General features: G+C 42.6%; 2 protein-coding genes across 2 annotated transcripts in view; one reads left to right on the top strand and one right to left on the bottom strand.

Moving 5' to 3' along the window:
• LOC311038477 (serine/threonine-protein kinase RIO3-like) overlaps window positions 1-20,359 on the top strand; it is a 354,170-nt gene that overhangs the window by 148,339 nt on the left and 185,472 nt on the right. The gene's annotated exons all lie outside the window — the stretch shown is intronic.
• Window positions 109-20,359, bottom strand: part of bmp6 (bone morphogenetic protein 6) — a 79,365-nt gene continuing 59,114 nt past the window's right edge. Inside the window, exons 5-7 of the mRNA XM_084048642.1 lie at window positions 4,536-4,612; window positions 2,396-2,506; window positions 109-1,632 (exon numbers count right to left, since the gene is read on the bottom strand). Of these exons, the coding sequence (XP_083904768.1) occupies window positions 1,483-1,632; window positions 2,396-2,506; window positions 4,536-4,612 (338 nt within the window). The 3' untranslated portion in view covers window positions 109-1,482. The remainder of the gene's footprint in view (window positions 1,633-2,395; window positions 2,507-4,535; window positions 4,613-20,359) is intronic.

Below are 20,359 nucleotides of genomic sequence, written 5' to 3'. Positions count from 1 at the left end.
CTGTTAATATTTTGTGATTTTTCTTTTTCTTTGTAATAAAAGGTGCAATAAATAAGCTGAGAATGTACAAGTATTTACACACAACAGTCTAACCATGATCACAAATGTAAACAGCAGCTTACCAGAGGTATATTTTGTAATTTCTGATTGGTTAGGCACATAAGGTACTGATTCTTATTGGTTATTAGTACATTAAAATATGGTCTCCATTTAGAAAACAATAAAAACAACTGTACTCTTAAGACAAAGCTCACACTTAACCATTTAAGCCCCTATTTACAGATAGCAAAAATAGCAGATCTACAAGCTCGCGATGTATGAGCTTGTTGATCTATTTTTGAGAACATTTTTAAAAGATTGGCAATTGACACATTTTGAAAATGTACCCAAAATGGGGACGGCCGGGTTAATGTGGTTAAACATTGTTCATTTGGAAATACATTGACACCAATCTCACAATTAACAATTATACCATCAATGTCCAAAGAAAGAGAATGCTGGCATGTTTTTCTGCTAACTCTTGACGGGGAATTGCCTGTTAACCTTGCGAGTGCAGCGACATGGAAATGGCAATTTGCGGTACGTCAGAGGGATAAGGCCGTATTCTTCAGCTCTTGGGAGAAAAACATCACTTTCAGCCACAACATGCATCATGTTGAGCCAGCTCGGCAAAGAAAACGGGGCTCAGCGTGAGCTCGGCAAATATTGACACTGGGGATATTTGGAGATATTTAGACAACTAAAATAGCCTGTGGCCACTTTGGTTCTGTCCATATTATATTTTAGGAAGGTAAACATGACTCCAGATGAAAATACACTGGGGTGCGGGGGGCATCTGGATCGGTGTTTACTGTAATGTAGCTAGGGGTCTTCTTAGAAACAATCCACCATATTTTCTTTTGTGTGTGTGTGTGTGTGTGGGGGGGGGGGGGGGGGTAGGAGAAGGAAAGCAGCACTCTAACTGGTCCCACAACAGTTCAGCCCCCACACACACACACACACACACACACTCTTACATAAACGCATAATATACAAATACACTTACTCTCCACACATACATACAACCATTTACTCACTTTCAGACCCAGGAGTAAAGGCTCCACCCCACAGCCAACAGGAAAGGTTAGGGGAAACATAATGGCTCAATATTGGTGCAGGGTGAAGTTGCCCACAGGTGCGTACTCATCTGGGGGTCAGTCTTGCAATTATTCCCCCCACAAGTCTTTTCTCCTCGGTTTCAAACTTTGAGAGACGGATGCATACTTGTCAATGTTCATTTAAATAACAGGAATGTTTTTTTGTTTTTGTTGGGTGGAGTATCCCCTTTTGGGGGGCTAGACAACAGGGCAGGGGAAACTGAGCTGTAAGTTAAGGTCAACCTCACCCAGGAGCCCCCAACATTAGCCCATATGTGACCCCGTTGCCGTCCAGCCCAAGAATCGGCGACCAGCAGCCACCGGGGTGCTCCGTCCACACAGTGTTTCAATGGCAGCCACACGCCCGGACCACCATGTTCTTGTATTTCTTCAGGATGACGTTGGAGTTGTCGTCGAAGTAGAGCACTGATATGGCGTGGAGCTTGGTCGGGGCGCAGCAGGGCTTTGGGACATTTTCAGGGTTCATCAGGTGCACCTGAGGAAAGAATGGATTCCATGCGTTTACATTTCTTGCACCGTTTGCCACAAAACAAATGGATGTGAGTTGAGGCGTGTAAAATGTACAACATTTATGATAGGCTCTACGCACAGCAGCCATATTATCACTTCCTTCACAGGTGTTACCAATGATACTAATGAAGACTCTGTTCCATTTAGTGTAGCACAGTGGTTTCCACGACCCCCATAACTCTGAGAGTGTACAAATGGAACCAAATGGACCCGTAACACACCTGTAAGGGGCCATTTGGAAGCTCATGAGGGTCCCTGGACCCCAACTGTAGACCCACTGGTGTAACAGAGTGTTTCCAGTGAGCCAACATGCACAATATCAGCACCCTGACTCTGTTTGACCAGAATGGACAGAGCCTTCATTAGTATCATTGGTTACACCTGTGAATGTCTTCATAATATGGCTGCTGTGAATAGAGCCTATTACAGTACTATGCATTTATAACATCCAGGAGGGCAGTGGTGGACAAGGTACTCAACCCCAGTACTTGAGTCAAAGTATAAATACTCCTGGTCAAATATTACTTAACATCTACAAGTGAAAGTTCCTCAGTCAAAATTGTACTTGAAAGTACTGGAGTATATCAATGCATTTACTGCATGAAGAATATACAAAAATATCAATAACGGCATAGTGAAAATAGATCTACAAGGTCACAACACGTTGCGATGCGTTGTGATCTTTTCCCTTCCTTAAAATGAAGTGGACAAGAGGGTTAGTATCTTACCAATGTCTGAACTATGGCATGGTTGGTGGCATTCATGTGAGCGTTGAGGGGGAAGGAGCATTCTCCATCACAGTAGTTGGCTGCATACCCCTCTGGAGCAATGATCCAATCCTGACAGAGAGAAAATATAAACACTCCATGATACTGACATAATACTGACATAATACTGACCATGATACTGACCATGATACAGATCATAATACTGACCATGATACTGACATAATACTGACCATGATACAGATCATAATACTGACCATGATACTGACATAATACTGACCATGATACTGACCATGATACTGACATAATACTGACCATGATACAGATCATAATACTGACATAATACTGACCATGATACTGACATAATACTGACCATGATACTGACATAATACTGACCATGATACAGATCATAATACTGACCATGATACAGATCATAATACTGACCATGATACAGATCATGATACTGACAATGATACTGACATAATACTGACCATAATACTGACCATTATACTGACATAATACTGACCATGATACAGATCATAATACTGACATAATACTGACCATGATACAGATCATAATACTGACCATGATACTGACATAATACAGATCATAATACTGACATAATACAGATCATAATACTGACATAATACAGATCATAATACTGACATAATACAGACCATGATACTGACCATTATACTGACATGATGTCCTAAATAGCCTGCACCAGGGTCCGCTCTTATTACGTTACACCACTGGCTCAAACAACTATAATAATACTTTATACACATACAGCCTTTATTTGCCCTGAATGAGGGGGTGATACAATGACAGCTGCTTGCACTCATTGGTCAGCCGCTAGGGCAGAGACGGCAGCTGACCAATCAACACAAACTAAAGCTGTATCGCTGACCAATCCATGCAAGCTATTTCCATATCAGCCTCAGGACAGATATGGTGCCACTACAGTTAACCATATGAACCATAGTGTCCCTATGCTGGGTCAAACATTCAGCAAAAAAGCATTCCTTACAGTCGAAAGACATAAAAGAAAAGAAAATAGGCCATGAGGTCATCTCTCAAGGTCATTCGACTATGGCCTAGACAAGAGAGACAGTATATGTGGATAAGCTCAGGCAATAGGCTCTATGCACAGCAGCCATATTATCACTTCCTTCACAGGTGTTACCAATGATACTAATGAAGGCTCTGTTCCATTTAGTGTAGCACAGTGGTTTCCACGACCCCATAACCCTTACGGGTCCATTTTGTTCCATTTGTACACTCTCAGAGTTACACACCCGTAAGGGGCCATTTGGAAGCCCATGAGGGTCCCTGGACCCCAACTTTAGACCCACTGGTGTAGCAGTGTTTCCTGTGAGCCAACATGCACAATATCAGCACCCTGACTCTGTTTGACCAGAATGGAACAGAGCCTTCATTAGTATCATTGGTAACACCTGTGAATGTTTTCATAATATGGCTGCTGTGAATAGAGCCTATTTACTATATATATTATACACAGAACAGGTTCTCTACTGAAAGTATTCTTAATTTCCAGCAGTGCACTATATACTGGAGCATTCATTGTTATTGTTAACCTCATGTCTTAGGACAAATCCCTGCTGAAATAAACTCCCGTCTGTGGAATCGCTCAGGGAACAGACTCTACTGTTATCCTCTCTCTTCCTTCCTCCCCGACTCTTCACTTCTGCTTCTGTTTCTCTCTCTGTTCCTCTCTCTCTCCCTTTGGTGATTTGTCTTTTATCTCCTTCTCACTTGTTCTTTTCTCTTGTCTCTATCCTTCCTCTCTCTGTTTCCTAGTGTCTGGCTGCATCTCCATTCTCTGACAGCGTCTCTCTCTAAGAGAAAAGGCATGGCTCTTTTCACTATCTGTATTTATACATTTTCTATCAGCAGTTTGAATACAGTATACTGTACTTATGTGTTTGTAAGAGCATGTAGGCCGTCTACCTCTAGATGTCAGTGTAAACAGCAGACAATTTGGGTATAATGTTGTAGTGGGCCTCTGCTCTTCTCTGCTACAGGACGCACACTCACTCACTCACTCACTCACTCACTCACTCACTCACTCACTCACTCACTCACACACACTCACACACACACACACACAGCAGTATCTTACCTGCCAGCCCAGCTCTCTGAAGCTGACGTAAAGCTCATGTCTCCTGCATGCTGTCTTCTGGTCGCTGCTGTTGAAATCTACAATGGAACAACAGAAAGTAAAATAAGGTCTTTGCACACTCCAAATCGGTCATTACAATACAGGAGCAATGGTTGTCTTTTTAGCCACTGTTTAGTTGTTGTTTTCATTTTCTCCTGAATTTAGGCCTTGCCAATTCCTCTCATGTTTGTATAGTCCCAAACACTGGCAACCCCTACTGTTTGGTCTTGGGGAGGATGTAGACAACCACACGTCTCCTCCGATACACGTGGACATGCCAGCTGCTCCTTTTCACCCGACAGTGAGGAGTTTCACTGGGGAAGGAACATGCCATACCTCCCAGTTCCACTCCCAGGTGAGCAGGTGCCCCAACCAACCTGTAGGAGTCACTAGTACAGTGACAGTGATCGCACTCCCCTGCCAGCTTCCCCCCTGCGAAAACGGGCAATTGTGTTCAGTGGAGCGAACAATGCTTGTCTAAAAGTCTTGAGTCAGTGAATGTGAGAACTAGACTGTTCAAATATCTGAAGTACTTCATTCCAACATATACCATGAAATATGTTTAGAGGTCTATGGTTCTATCCTCAGTGCAGAGAAGGAGCATGTGTGCTCAGCATATTAGGTGTGCGTTCGGAAATACAGCACTGAGCGCACTGGCCAATGCAAACTAATAGGCGAGTTCACGCCTGTACACATAATTGTCTGCCACGACTGGCCGCTGCAGTAGTAACTGTCAGTTTTTGATAGGTTTAATGTCAACATCATCATCATGTCTAGTCCACTCCCTTTATGTTGTCAATTGCATTTAACACGTGCCCACATCACTAGTCATAAATGATGTATTTTCAATTGGAAAAAGTGGCGATCAGTCTAATTTCATTTGAAAATACTACTCTTTGCTGAAGAAAGTGACACTGAAAACCAAGCATGTCAATAAGGTCAGGAGGCCCTAACAGCAAATAATCAGGATAAAAACGTAAATTGTGAGTGAGTGAGTGAGTGAGTGAGTGAGTGAGTGAGTGAGTGAGTGAGCGCGCGCGTGCGTGCGTGTGTGTGTGAGAGAGAGAGGGGGAGGGGGAGTTATAGGGAGAGAGACTGTAGCTATGGCAGTCTGTGTGTCTGCGTCTGTCCGTCCGTCTATCTGTGACCAGCTAATCTCCGGCACCGTTGGCCCAATCAGCGTGGAACTGTGCACGCACACTCCCTGGATGCCAGAGCAGAACCTCTGCCAGAAATGCTTCACATCGGCCTGTTTTAGGCCGATTTTTGAGGCCGATTTTTTCAAAACATTACTCCTACAGATTTTGTCCAAACATCACGCAAATCGGTACACATTATATCTATAGTCATGTGATCAAGACAGATCTGTCCAATTTTTTATATTCCATCCTGATTGGCTAAGATTGGCTTTCAAAGTTTGCAGGAGTGGCCCGTTTTGAACAAAATATGTCAAATCATTTTTTCTGTGAAACATTTACATGCACATTGCCACTAAGCCAAGGAAGAATTGCCCCCTACATTTTTCATTCGGCCTCATGGCGGCGCTATAACAAGCAGATTCACGTTTTGCCCTATAGCTCTTGAACCGTAGGTCATACGATCAAATGTATTTTCCATTGTATTCCTTGGATTATTACACAACTTCCCAAATAAGCCACACCCATTTCCACCTGACAAGGTTTCCACTATGTCGGGGGTTTCTTTTCAACTTTGCTGGCCCACAATAAACTACCTGGCCTGGCGGAGGCCTGTGCTCCGAGGAGCACATTTTTGTAGTTTATTTAATTCTTTGGGTCATCTTCCTCTCTTTTCCAATTGCCCCCCCCTAGTGCCCGCTGGTGGCCCCCACTTTGAAAACCATTGTTACAGGAGGATAAAGACATTCTGAATCCACGACTGGGACAAATAACACAACATGCCTCATGCATCAGACTGGGTGGAGACCCGTATAAGGGCGTAGACCTTAAAGCGAAGGGCCTTAAACGATCATGCGCTCATTGTACTGCGGCCGTACGTGCCTCTTGCACTCTGAGCGTTTTTCTGAGCGCATGCCTAATTGAATTCATCAGCGCTCGCAAAAGTTTGGCTCGAGCACAAGTGGTGACACTGTGACAGCCGTCTTCACGGTTCCCCCCCTTCGTCGTCCTGCCCTGGAGCTCCTTCTTAATTATCTGGGTTCCATTCCGTAGCCGCCCAGCGGCGGGGCAGCCAGAGACTTGCTGTCCCAGGTAGAGGAGGGGTTCCGTTTGGTTCTCTGAGTCCAAGGAGGTCATTCCTGGCACGGGTCGCCATGTTGAAGTCAAGAGGGTGACGAGGTCTTTCCAATGACGTTTCAAGTATGTGCTCTCTCTCTCTCTCTCCCTCTCTCTCTCTTTCTCTCTCTCCCTCCTTGTTGATGCTGTTGTCTTCCCTCTTTTCTTCCAAATCCCAACACAGAGAAAGAGAGAACAGAATTATGCCAGCTAGAGTGAGTCGTTTTACTTTCCGAGCTAAATGACCACGGCATGTGCAGCGCTGTAATCACACCCATGAAGACGACATGCCCGGGGGTCAAAATGTCAGGAGCTGTGAAAATGTCTCACTGAGCTTAATGAGTGATGTGTCTCCAGCGAGCACTTTGCTTTGGCCTGCCGTAGCTTTTAAACGCCGCGCCGTTCCAAAATGTGCCCATGCGGTACCCCCATGTCCTGCTGCAAGTATTAAGATGAGAGGGGGGGAGTTGTATAATGTCCATGCATGTTTCTTCTGAATCTCTTTTTGCAGGCGTGCTCTTCTCTGCTTATGAATGTACAGTATATAACGGTAAACATAAATGCAGATTAACCACTTAAACTGCATACTTTACCAATATACGAGTTCACAACGCTTCGCAAAGCGAATCGCCTATTTTGGCCAAAGGTTATACCCCTGAATAGGGGCGCTGGGGTTCATGTGGTTATAGATTAAACTACTTTCAAGTGAGTCTTTTGTGAAGGATATCCTGAGCGTTATTAAAGGAATGTGATCCAAATCTGATTTGCAAAAATCAGTTTCCATGTGTTTTTTTTTTTGCTGTTCAGACTTGAGAAACCCAATCTGACACCAAACTGGATAGGCCAAAAATCTGATTTGGGGTGTCAGTGTGAACTTAGCCTAAGAGTTACATTAACGCTCAGGAGTTTTACATGCTGTGTAAGCCAATTGTTGTCATTCATTGTAGCTGACGCTCATGGGCCTGGGCAATGCTATGAAAAATGTAATTCAACGTGATGATGACCTCATAATGCAATTAGCGTGGATGAATTCATATTACGACTCTACTGTTAACGAGGGCCTCTGTGGATTGGCTGGCGTACAAATAAATAGCTGGTCATTTTCAAAACCGCTCACTGTGTGTTGATGTGTGTGTGTGTGTGTGTGTGTGTGTGTGTATGTGTGTGTGTGTGTGTGTGTGTGTGTGTGTGTGTGTGTGTGTGTGTGTGTGTGTGTGTGTGTGTGTGTGTGTGTGTGTGTGTGTGTTTGTTTATGCGTGCGTGCATATGTGTGATTGTGTGTGGTACTGGGGCTTGATAGCATTGTACAGACCTGTGTGTGTATGTGTGTGTCCAGCTGACGAAATAATGCAGCTGTTAGTGAGGTGAGCTGTAGAATCTGGGTGGTGGTTGTGAGTGACAAATACCCGTCTGCAGCCTGAGTCACACACACACACACACACACACACACACACACACACACACACACACACACACACACACACACACACACACAGTTGCTTAATCTTTCACTAACATAGTTTTAGTCAGTTTTTCTTTGTTATTAGAAAGTAAACTGAGGGGAGGGAGGGGGAATGACATGACACACAGGTGTCCAGCCCAAAACAGAGCGGGAAGCCGGGGACACTGTGATGATGGGTTTGACACACTTTCCAGTGAGGTACTGGCAGGAAGTCATGGGCACAGTCTATGTGCCCTTCTATCTATCTATCTATCTATCTATGGGAGCAAAGGGGTGGAGCTTCCCGCTGCAGCAAGCTGACGAATAGGCTCTATGCACAGCAGCCATTTTGGAGAAAAATTGGGCCTCTTCTTACTTCCTTCACAGGTGTTACCAATGATACTAATGAAGGCTCTGTTCCATTCTGGTCAAACAGAGTCAGGGTGCTGATATTGTGCATGTTGGCTCACTAGAAATACTAGTGGGTCTCAAAGTGTGGTCCAGGGACCCTCATGGTTCCTTGAGAGGGTGTAACTCTGAGAGTGTACAAATGGAACCAAATGGACCCTCCCGGGTCCATTTGGTTCCATTTGTACACTCTCAGAGTTATGGGGGTCCTTGAAATTAAAAAGTTTGAGAACCACTGTGCTACACTAAATGGAACAGAGCCTTCATTAGTGTCATTGGTAACACCTGTGAAGGAAGCAAGGAAGGGGCCCAATTTCTGTCCAATATGGCTGCTGTGCATAGAGCCTATTTGAAGCTTGGATTTCAACATTGGTGAAGTTTGACTAGGCATCGACCAATAGGAAAGAAGCGCCATGGTTGACCCCACTTGGCAGTCATCTCACTTGTAGTTTTCTTTCAGTGAGCCAACCACTCCAACGCAATTCAAAGAACTACACACCAGAAAACCGACACGTCTGGCGTCTCGGCATGCGTTGGCTACAGCGTGCCTGACGCAGATGTGTGACTGGAGGCATGCCTTCAGCACCCCACACAACTCATCTACTTACGGTATCACATGGTGGAGAATCTAGTCACACGCAAATGGCCGTGGCCTATATGGTTGCTACGGTTCAAGAGTTATAGGCCGAAATGTAAAGTCGGTTGTTATAGCACCACCATGAGGCCGACTGGTGCCTTTGTTTTTTTCCTGCGTAGGCCACTGGACTGTGAACCTCTCTTCCAAGAGTTGTAACTGTAGCCATTACGGTTTCCGAGAGAAAAATACTTGAATGGGAGCTGTCCCCTATTCCCATACATGTCAATGGGAAAATTGACATGACATTCACTAATAAATTCATATAAATCTAATTATACAACATATCACTTAGCAAAATGCAAGCACACGATTCCTGATGAAGCCGGTCGATTCGACATATGACTCGTGTGTGTGCCGCCGAAACTGTGGAAGGAGTAGCTTGCCAACTTTTTGGGGTTGCTCTATGATAAAGTACTATAGTAAGTACTGTGTTGCCTCTAGAGGCAACCACACTAATAAATGTAGCCATCTGATTGGAGGGAGAGACAGGAAGTGAAAGGTGTGAAAGGTGTGGTCGTGTCGGGGGTCATCCGTAACCACCGGATACCATCAGGTGTTTCCCCAGTTCTCGGTTCCTTCCTGTCCAATATGAGAGGCAGTTAACTGTCTGTCTGCTGATCTGTAGATATGCATTGTGTGTATGTGTTGTCCTTGGGGGGGTGTCATACTGTATGTGTGTCTCTATGCCTGCATGCGATCATGCATCATTTAGTTCATTTGTCTGTCTGTCTGTCTGTCTGTCTGCCTGCATGCATGTTGTTACAGTATGTGTGTATAATATATGATTCATATACATGTATGCAGGGCCCGTTTCTCTCTATAGATAGAATGAAATGCTGAACGCCTGTCAAAGTCTTCAACAATACAAACACATTGGTTTGTATTGTTGGTCACACAGACTTAGGACGGGAAATGTGCAAACGTGGAATAAGCATCACTTTAAGATTTAACGAGCAAAAAAGTATAATATTGCAGCTTGCGGCACATTCTGCAATGTTTACTATATTGCTATCCAAAACTTTTTTTGGTAGCACTTTACAATAATGACCCGTTATAAAGCATTTATAAACGTTTATAAGTAGTTTGTAGACTATTAACAAATCATTAACAACCTGTTTGTTGACATTTGTAAATGATTACTAAAACCTTTATAACTACAGTTACAAATCATTTGTAAAGTATTAGTAAGTAGTGAACTATTCATGAATAAGCCATTTATATACATCTGTAAAAGATTATTAAATCATTTGTAACGACCCATTCTAAAGCATTTATAAACGTTTATAAGCAGTTTGTAGACTATTAACAAATCATTAACAACCTGTTTATTGACATTCGTAAATGATTACTAAAACCTTTATAACTACGGTTACAAATCATCTATAAAGGTATTAGTAACTATTCATGAATAAGCCATGTATAATACATCTGTAAATGATTATTAAATCATTTGTAACTGATGTTACATAATATATATACAAGCTATTGGTAGCTTGTTCATGTTTAACATATGCTTTGTTAAACATTCCTAAAGTATCTATAAATCCTTAGTACATGTTATTATGTGCCCTATAGTAAAGTGAAGACAGTTCATCATTTACAACTGTCTGTTAATGTGTTTGTTCATGTTTAACATGCTTTGTAAAACATTCCTAAAATATCTATAAATCCTTTGTACATGTTATTATGTGCCCTACAGTAAAGTGAAGACAGTTCATCATTTATGACTGTCTGTTAATGTGGACTTTCTCCTTACCTGTTGCAAACTACCTGGCTTTCATGAATGCAGACACCAAACAATTACTAGAATTATCATTCATGTTAAGCAAATGATGCGTAAGACATTCGTAAAGAGTATGTAAACCATTTGCAGACGTTATCATGAGCCTGAGCCTAGTTGCTTCTTTTGGGCTTGTTTTCATGGACCTGTCCGCTTGTTTCTTTTGCAAAATCTGGCAACACACTGATTACCTGCTGCATTACACCTGCAGTAGCCTACTAGGGAGGAAGTGAACAGTGATGCAGTTGCAGACTGGACAGAAATATGTCTAATTCATGTTTTATGTGTTTTAACTGTCTTGTTGCAGGTGATCGAGGTAACATAAAATGGCTAATCTTACACACATGAAGTAGCATTATGACTAGGGGGTATTTTGATGGTGGCTGTTTGTATCCACAATGTTTGTTTTGATGTGTAGGCTAGTAATGTCCTCCATGCTTAGCAGTTTAGCTTAGCAGCTAAAGCTAACTTGCACTGGGAGGTGGTGACTGCAGAGGCTCCAAGCTGCTACTCTGTGATTCTGTTGTGATTCATTTCTTTGTTTAAATGTCAGTGTGTGTGCTGTGGCCAAGAGTTGCTACATTTTATATCTTAATAAATTGTTGTATACTTCTATACTATATAACGTTACTTTTGCCACTTTTTGATGTCACATGTTTTACTAATCACTGTTAAACATGAAATAATAATGCATAGTCTTCACTTTACAACAAGGCCCATGATAACGTTAGCAAATGGTCAACACACTCTTTACGAATGTCTTACGAATCATATATTAAACATGAAAGATAATTCTAGTAATTGTCCAGAGCTCGATGAATGTTAGGGACCAAAAAAAGTCACTACAAAGTACTACCAATCAACTCTAAATTGCCTGAAACGTACTCCTAACAGGTTTTTGGGGGGACGATTTTGGCCTCCACACTTATTGATTTTTTCGGATTTAACTTTCGTTTCGGTGGTGACCAACTTTCGTTTCGGTAGTTTGATTACAAAATGTAAGTTGTGTAAAACATAATCTGACTATACTAAGTTGTTATTTGTTTGTTTAAGTCAGGCTATACTCTACTCAGAGTCATAAGTTTACAAAATGTACTAAAGTACAGTGAACGTCTGTGCGGTTTGTCTTCATCACTGAAAATAACGTATATGTAAACTGATATAAAACTGCTGTCATGTGCAGTTGGGGTGAAGAAACACAACCATTTCACTCCTAATAATACCTATTTGATTTGACATCCTGACTTGCTGCTGTAGCTGAGGCTTGAACCTGTTACCTGCGGTAATTCACCTACAGCTGTTTCCTTGGAATCTGTGGTTCTGAAACATTTTGTTGTCAACCCCCCAAATTGACATGTATTTGGGCAGTGGACCCTGTAACAGAGAGGACCTCTGTTACAAATGTTGCACATATATTGTAAACCCAAGTTGATTTAATTGCACAAAGTATTGGCACTTTAGTAATTTGCACAGCGCATTTTGCACAGTCAATATTTTATTGTTGAATACATTTGATTTGTTCCTGTTTGACTGAGATGGCCACTCAGCCAACGAGTTCCACCTGAGGAGACTAAAGTGTGACAATCATGATGGACAAGTGTAATGTGTGTAATAAGTGCAATAGAGACTAGGTGCAATATGGTTGAGATGCAATGTAAGTTTTATTGTTGAGGTCTGATTGAATGCCTAACAATTGCCTGTGTGTGTCAGCATGATTGGGCTGGACCATATCAGGATAGCAGAGGGGGGTTATGATGTGCTGTGTGAGTGGGAAATTATGTTGTAGTGTGAAGAAGGAATTATTGAATAACCTGTGTAGTTAATGAGACTTGTATTCCTTGTGTTTTAAGGCTATTTATATTCATGTAGGTATTGTATGTTTAGTTAGGTATTTATTATATGTTTTAGAAACACCCCTATGACTGGTGCAGTAAAATGGTATAGTCCATGCTCATTAGTGCCAGCTGGCTATAAAAGGCTGCTGCCATTTCACCAGAGCAGAGAATTGAGAGATGAGGGTGAGAAGCCAAATGCTACCAGGTCTGGGTGTTTTCTCCTAAATGTCTGTCATGTTTTGTGAATAAATACACCTACGGGTTAAACCCTACTCCAGGCCTCTGTACTGATTCCAGCCGCTAAGACGGTCCTCTTCACAATTGGTGTCAGAAGTGGGATCCACGTCACAGTACAGAGGCCAAATCAAGTGATGTAATGAAGGAAGGTCGGCAGGAGCCACCAGAGAGGGAAGCAGCCAGAGACCAGCAGAAGGATGGGGAGGCATCTTGTCGGAAGCAGCAACGCAGAACAGAGGGCATGCGACAGCAGCTCCACCAGCTCCACCTGCGGGTCGGCGACATGGGAGGCGGCTCAGAACGTGAGCAGAAGCAGCGTCGAGGAGGAGATGAGGAGACCATGGTGGGGAGTGGTGCCAGACTCCAGAGGGAGCCATCTTTTCACCGGGAACCCAGGCTGCCACTATCTCCACATGAGGACACTGACGAGTTGGTGAGCGCCTTTGAGCCAGTTGCCATGTATGGTATGCCGTCATCACAGATGAGGGGGCAGTTGCCTTGTTCCCCTGCTCACCGGTAGCATGAAGTGCTGAAGATTTTTAATGGACATGAAGGCCTGAACTACAAGTAAATGAACTACAAGCAAATTAACTACAACAAAGTGATGAACTACAATGTGCGGAGAGTCCCCCATAGCTTTGAGGAGGGGGGTAATTATTCATATTTATATGAGTGCCCTCCTCTATTGGCCTGAGGGGAGGAATGGTGTGACTGTGTGTCCCTGAGCCTGTTCCAAGTACCCGGAGGATTGAGGGGCTTGGAGAGGAGGGAGGTAATGTAACAGAGAGGACCTCTGTTACAAATGTTGCACATATATTGTAAACCCAAGTTGATTTAATTGCACAAAGTATTGGCACTTTAGTAATTTGCACAGCGCATTTTGCACAGTCAATATTTTATTGTTGAATACATTTGATTTGTTCCTGTTTGACTGAGATGGCCACTCAGCCAACGAGTTCCACCTGAGGAGACTAAAGTGTGACAATCATGATGGACAAGTGTAATGTGTGTAATAAGTGCAATAGAGACTAGGTGCAATATGGTTGAGATGCAATGTAAGTTTTATTGTTGAGGTCTGATTGAATGCCTAACAATTGCCTGTGTGTGTCAGCATGATTGGGCTGGACCATATCAGGATAGCAGAGGGGGGTTATGATGTGCTGTGTGAGTGGGAAATTATGTTGTAGTGTGAAGAAGGAATTATTGAATAACCTGTGTAGTTAATGAGACTTGTATTCCTTGTGTTTTAAGGCTATTTATATTCATGTAGGTATTGTATGTTTAGTTAGGTATTTATTATATGTTTTAGAAACACCCCTATGACTGGTGCAGTAAAATGGTATAGTCCATGCTCATTAGTGCCAGCTGGCTATAAAAGGCTGCTGCCATTTCACCAGAGCAGAGAATTGAGAGATGAGGGTGAGAAGCCAAATGCTACCAGGTCTGGGTGTTTTCTCCTAAATGTCTGTCATGTTTTGTGAATAAATACACCTACGGGTTAAACCCTACTCCAGGCCTCTGTACTGATTCCAGCCGCTAAGACGGTCCTCTTCACAGACCCCAATGTGAAAAGATGTAGTGTCAGGGCCCCCCATGAAAAAGATTTATATTTATGCTTTAACACATTTTTTTAAAGTTATTTGTCTTGTTTGTTGTTCAAGTCAAAGCACCAGGAAGGCTGTACTTGTCAGCCATCTGTTAGCTCAATGGGTTGAGACGCAGTATTCATGATCCAGAGGCCATGAGTTCAAATCCCATTGATGTCTTTCCTATGATTATTTCCTTTGCAGACTGGCTTCCAGAAGATCAACTGAAAACTACCAGGAAGGCTATATTTGTCCTCCAACTGTTAGCTCAATGGGTTGAGACGCAGTATACATGATCCAGAGGCCATGAGTTCAAATCCCATTGATGTCTTTCCTATGATTCTTTCCTTTGCAGACTGGCTTCCAGAAGATCAACTGAAAACTACCAGGAAGGCTGTACTTGTCAGCCATCTGTTAGCTCAATGGGTTGAGACGCAGTATTCATGATCCAGAGGCCATGAGTTCAAATCCCATTGATGTCTTTCCTATGATTCTTTCCTTTGCAGACTGGCTTCCAGAAGATCAACTGAAAACTACCAGGAAGGCTATATTTGTCATCCAACTGTTAGCTCAATGGGTTGAGACGCAGTATAAATGATCCAGAGGCCATGAGTTCAAATCCCTTTGATGTCTTTCCTATGATTCTTTCCTTTGCAGACTGGCTTACAGAAGATCAACTGAAAACTACCGGGAAGGCTGTACTTGTCAGCCATCTGTTAGCTCAATGGGTTGAGACGCAGTATTCATGATCCAGAAGCCATGAGTTCAAATCCCATTGATGTCTTTCCTATGATTCTTTCCTTGAGTGGGTTCGATTCCCACTCCGAGTCATGTGTCCCCGGTAACTTGGGGCAACGGATAAATTGACTGATATCCTTCGTGATGCTTCCCTTTGCAGAATAACTTCTAGAAAAACAAGTTTAAACCACCAGGAAACCTGTAACTCTCAGCCAACAGCATAGCTCAACTGGTAGAGCGTCTGTCCAATAACATGACTTGACTTGACTTGAGTGGGTTCGATTCCCAGTCAAGTGTCCCCGGTAACTTGGGGCAACGGATAAATTGACTGATATCCGTAGAATAACTTGTAGGAGTGTGCTGGTTCAAATCCAGTTCAACCCAGGACCGACCGGATTTGAACCAGCACACTCCTACAAGTTATTCTACGGATATCAGTCAATTTATCCGTATAAGTTACCTGGGACACTTGACTCGAGTGGGAATCGAACCCACTCAAGTCAAGTCATGTTATTGGACAGACGCTCTACCAGTCGAGCTATGCTGTTGGCTGAGAGTTACAGGTTTCCTGGTGGTTTTAGCTTGTTTTCTAGAAGTTAGTCTGCAAAGGGAAGCATCACTAAGGATATCAGTCAATTTATCCGTTGCCCCAAGATACCGGGGACACTTGACTCGAGTGGGAATCGAACCCACTCAAGTCAAGTCAAGTCATGTTATTGGACAGACGCTCTACCAGTTGAGCTATGCTGTAGGCTGAGAGTTACAGGTTTCCTGGTGGTTTTAACTTGTTTTTCTAGAAGTTAGTCTGCAAAGGGAAGCATCACTAAGGATATCAGTCAATTTATCCGTTGCCCCAAGTTACCGGGGACACTTGACTCGAGTGGGAATCGAACCCACTCAAGTCAAGTCAAGTCATGTTATTGGACAGACGCTCTACCAGTTGAGCTATGCTGTTGGCTGAGAGTTACAGGTTTCCTGGTGGTTTTAACTTGTTTTTCTAGAAGTTAGTCTGCAAAAGGAAGCATCCCTAAGGATATCAGTCAATGTATCCGTTGCCCCAAGTTACCGGGTACACTTGACTCGAGTGGGAATCGAACCCACTCAAGTCAAGTCATGTTATTGGACAGACGCTCTACCAGTTCAGTTATGCTGTTGGCTGAGAGTTACAGGTTTCCTGGTGGTTTTAACTTGTTTTTCTAGAAGTTATTCTGCAAAGGGAAGCATCACGAAGGATATCAGTCAATTTATCCGTTGCCCCAAGTTACCGGGGACACATGACTCGGAGTGGGAATCGAACCCACTCAAGGAAAGAATCATAGGAAAGACATCAATGGGATTTGAACTCATGGCCTCTGGATCATGAATACTGCGTCTCAACCCATTGAGCTAACAGATGGCTGACAAGTACAGCCTTCCTGGTAGTTTTCAGTTGATCTTCTGGAAGCCAGTCTGCAAAGGAAAGAATCATAGGAAAGACATCAAAGGGATTTGAACTCATGGCCTCTGGATCATGTATACTGCGTCTCAACCCATTGAGCTAACAGTTGGATGACAAATATAGCCTTCCTGGTAGTTTTCAGTTGATCTTCTGGAAGCCAGTCTGCAAAGGAAAGAATAATAGGAAAGACATCAATGGGATTTGAACTCATGGCCTCTGGATCATGAATACTGCGTCTCAACCCATTGAGCTAACAGATGGCTGACAAGTACAGCCTTCCTGGTAGTTTTCAGTTGATCTTCTGGAAGCCAGTCTGCAAAGGAAAGAATCATAGGAAAGACACCAATGGGATTTGAACTCATGGCCTCTGGATCATGTATACTGCGTCTCAACCCATTGAGCTAACAGTTGGATGACAAATATAGCCTTCCTGGTAGTTTTCAGTTGATCTTCTGGAAGCCAGTCTGCAAAGGAAATAATCATAGGAAAGACATCAATGGGATTTGAACTCATGGCCTCTGGATCACGAATACTGCGTCTCAACCCATTGAGCTAACAGATGGCTGACAAGTACAGCCTTCCTGGTGCTTTGTGTTGTTAATGATTTGTTAATAGTCTACAAACTGCTTATAAACGTTTATAAATGCTTTAGAATGGGTCGTTACAAATGATTTAATAATCTTTTACAGATGTATATAAATGGCTTATTCATGAATAGTTCACTACTTACTAATACTTTACAAATGATTTGTAACTGTAGTTATAAAGGTTTTAGTAATCATTTACAAATGTCAACAAACAAGTTGTTAATGATTTGTTAATAGTCTACAAACTACTTATAAACGTTTATAAATTCTTTATAACGGGTCATTATTGTAAAGTGCTACCCTTTTGGTAAATGCATAAAAGTTTGTCCAATCTGTATTGCAGAGTGGTCTCCCTGGTCTTCTATTGAGACAAGAATGGTCCTATACCATCCTGTGGTTGGGTAGGACCACTACAAGTTGACATTATGAGGTATGTCAAAATGCAAATGAACCTCTGTTACAAAAAGCTGTCCCTTAATAGCTCAACAGTACAAATAATGTGGAGAGCAAAAACAGGAGGGGGCCTGGTATAGAGCCCTTGGGAATCCAGTCAACTAAGGGTTTAAGTTGTTAGGAGAAAAATTCCAGGGCTGAAAGAAAACTTTATTGCACTGTAGCCTGTATTGACTATTCATCGAGACAAAGTTCTGACAGAACGTAACAGACAATGTCCTTGGGAGAGGTGTTTGCACTAACAGTAACGGTGAGTTATCGTTTTGCTTGCATGGTTCAAGCACCTCACCGCTAGAAGGCCTCAAACAGACAGCTTTTCTCTTTAATCTAACAGACTCCCGTCAACTTTGGCTGTAGGAACACGTGTCGACAGGCTTTTTTGTAAATAGCTCAGACTGTCCACACTGCTTTCAAACGCTGTCTCACACGCTCGCTTCAAACCGCACACACCCATATTATTCACCCAAAACACGGACCCCCTGCTCCGACATGTAGGCCCAGTTTATGGTGCGTGACATGCAAGCTCCCAGCCAAATCCCTGGGTGGAGAAGCATGACTGAAGCTCTGCTGCTGCTCCCTGCCCTCGCTGTGCTGCCTGGATCTGTCCCACAAGGCAGACTTCTACGCTGGTAAGCCAACGATAACCCGTTTAGACCGGGAAAGAATCTGTGTCATTTTTAGATTTGTTTGGGCTATTCAAAAATCAGATCTACAAACTCATAGCGCGGCTATGAGCTTGTAGATCTGCTATTTAAAAATAATCTTGAACATTTGTGCAAATGTTTGAATATGTATCTAACATTTTTAACTCAAATCTTTCCACCTGGGGGTCCCTGGAACAACATATTTTGAAATTGGGGTCGGCGGCCAAATACATCATCACTTTGGGGGTCCTTGACATGAAAAAGTTTGAGAACCACTGATATAGAAACCTACGTTTAAAAAAAAAAAAAGTCAGGATTTAGAGGACATTTGTAGAATCCCCCAGAAGCAATGATTTGAGTTACAAATGTATATATATATATATTCAAAGATTTGCACAAACTTTCACGTTTTTTCAAAAATGGCAGATCTACACTCGGTGCCGCGCTATGAGCTTGTATATCTGCTATTTTTGAATAGCCCAAAGGAATCTACAAATGACACACAGACGCGTTCCCGGTCTTAAAGGGTTAAATTACTAACGATGGATCAGCGCGGAGGCATCTCGACTGCGTTGCCAAAAAAGACAAAACGTCTGACCACACCTGATTAGTGTGACCAGAGGACTGGGTTCTTCAGGTTCGACCACAGATCACTCTATACACAGCATGCTGCTCGACAGATTTGTACATTTATACACAGACATGTGCAGATAATATTACATACAGCCAGACTTGTCCATGATATACATCAAAATAGCTTCAGGTAAAACAAGCTTTGCTTTCATGCAGCTATAATAAGCACTTAAAAACCCTACTTTGTCATAAGTCAAATGGCCGAATGAAAATAAGACGCTCTACAAGCTCATAACAGGTCTACGAGTTTGGAGATCTGCTGTTTTCGCCGAATGTACAGTACAGTACGCCTATTATGACATGCTCAGAACAGGAACGCTAGTGGGTTCATGTGGTTAAAGGGCAATTGTGCCTAAAAGCTCACCCTCCAGGCAAAATATAGCCAACCTTACTGTAGGTGAAACACATTGTATCACAGGTGTTACCAATGATACTAATTAAGGTTCTGTTCCATTTAGGCCTAGGCTACACGTATATGGATCTTTTTGTAAACGGACATTTTTAGTCCTCCGTTTTAAAAAGAATCCCTGTCCACATGACAAAGATAAATACAAATCCCTGTCCACACGTAAACGCAGAAACGCATTGATCAGCTGCAAGTTTCAATGTTATATCAGATTTTATATTTACATTTATTTTATATATAAATACATATACATTTGTAATCACATGTTAAGGCCCAATACTGCAATAGCTGCATTATTTTAATAGCATACGTGAACAGCATACGTGAACATAAATGAAAACCACATTATTAGGGCACAGTAGCCATGGTTCACATGACCGGTGCCGAGTCCCTGGTTTATAGTGGTGTTCGATTTTTTTTACATTGCCAACTCTCACATGTACTTAAACGTTCAGATTTCAAATATAAAGTGCTTACCCCCGAGCCACGGATGTTACAAGGCGATCCGGACCGCGATAAGTACCCGTATCTCCCGTATATTGTTCAATAGAAAGTATTTTAATCTGATCGCTGGCCATTTTCTTTTTCTTTTCTTTTTTTTGGTAATGTATCAGAGTGCAATACACCTCCCAACCATTAGTGTCGCATGGTTGAAAGCATCGGAGAAAATTGGGAGAAAATGGCCGGCGATCGGATTAAAATGCTTTTTA

This window comes from Gymnoscopelus microlampas, assembly GCF_963454915.1.
Source record: "Gymnoscopelus microlampas genome assembly, chromosome: 22".
NCBI classification, from domain to species: Eukaryota; Metazoa; Chordata; class Actinopteri; order Myctophiformes; family Myctophidae; genus Gymnoscopelus; species Gymnoscopelus microlampas.
Note: the sequence above shows the minus strand (reverse complement) of the source record. Positions and strands in the feature narration are given on the sequence as shown.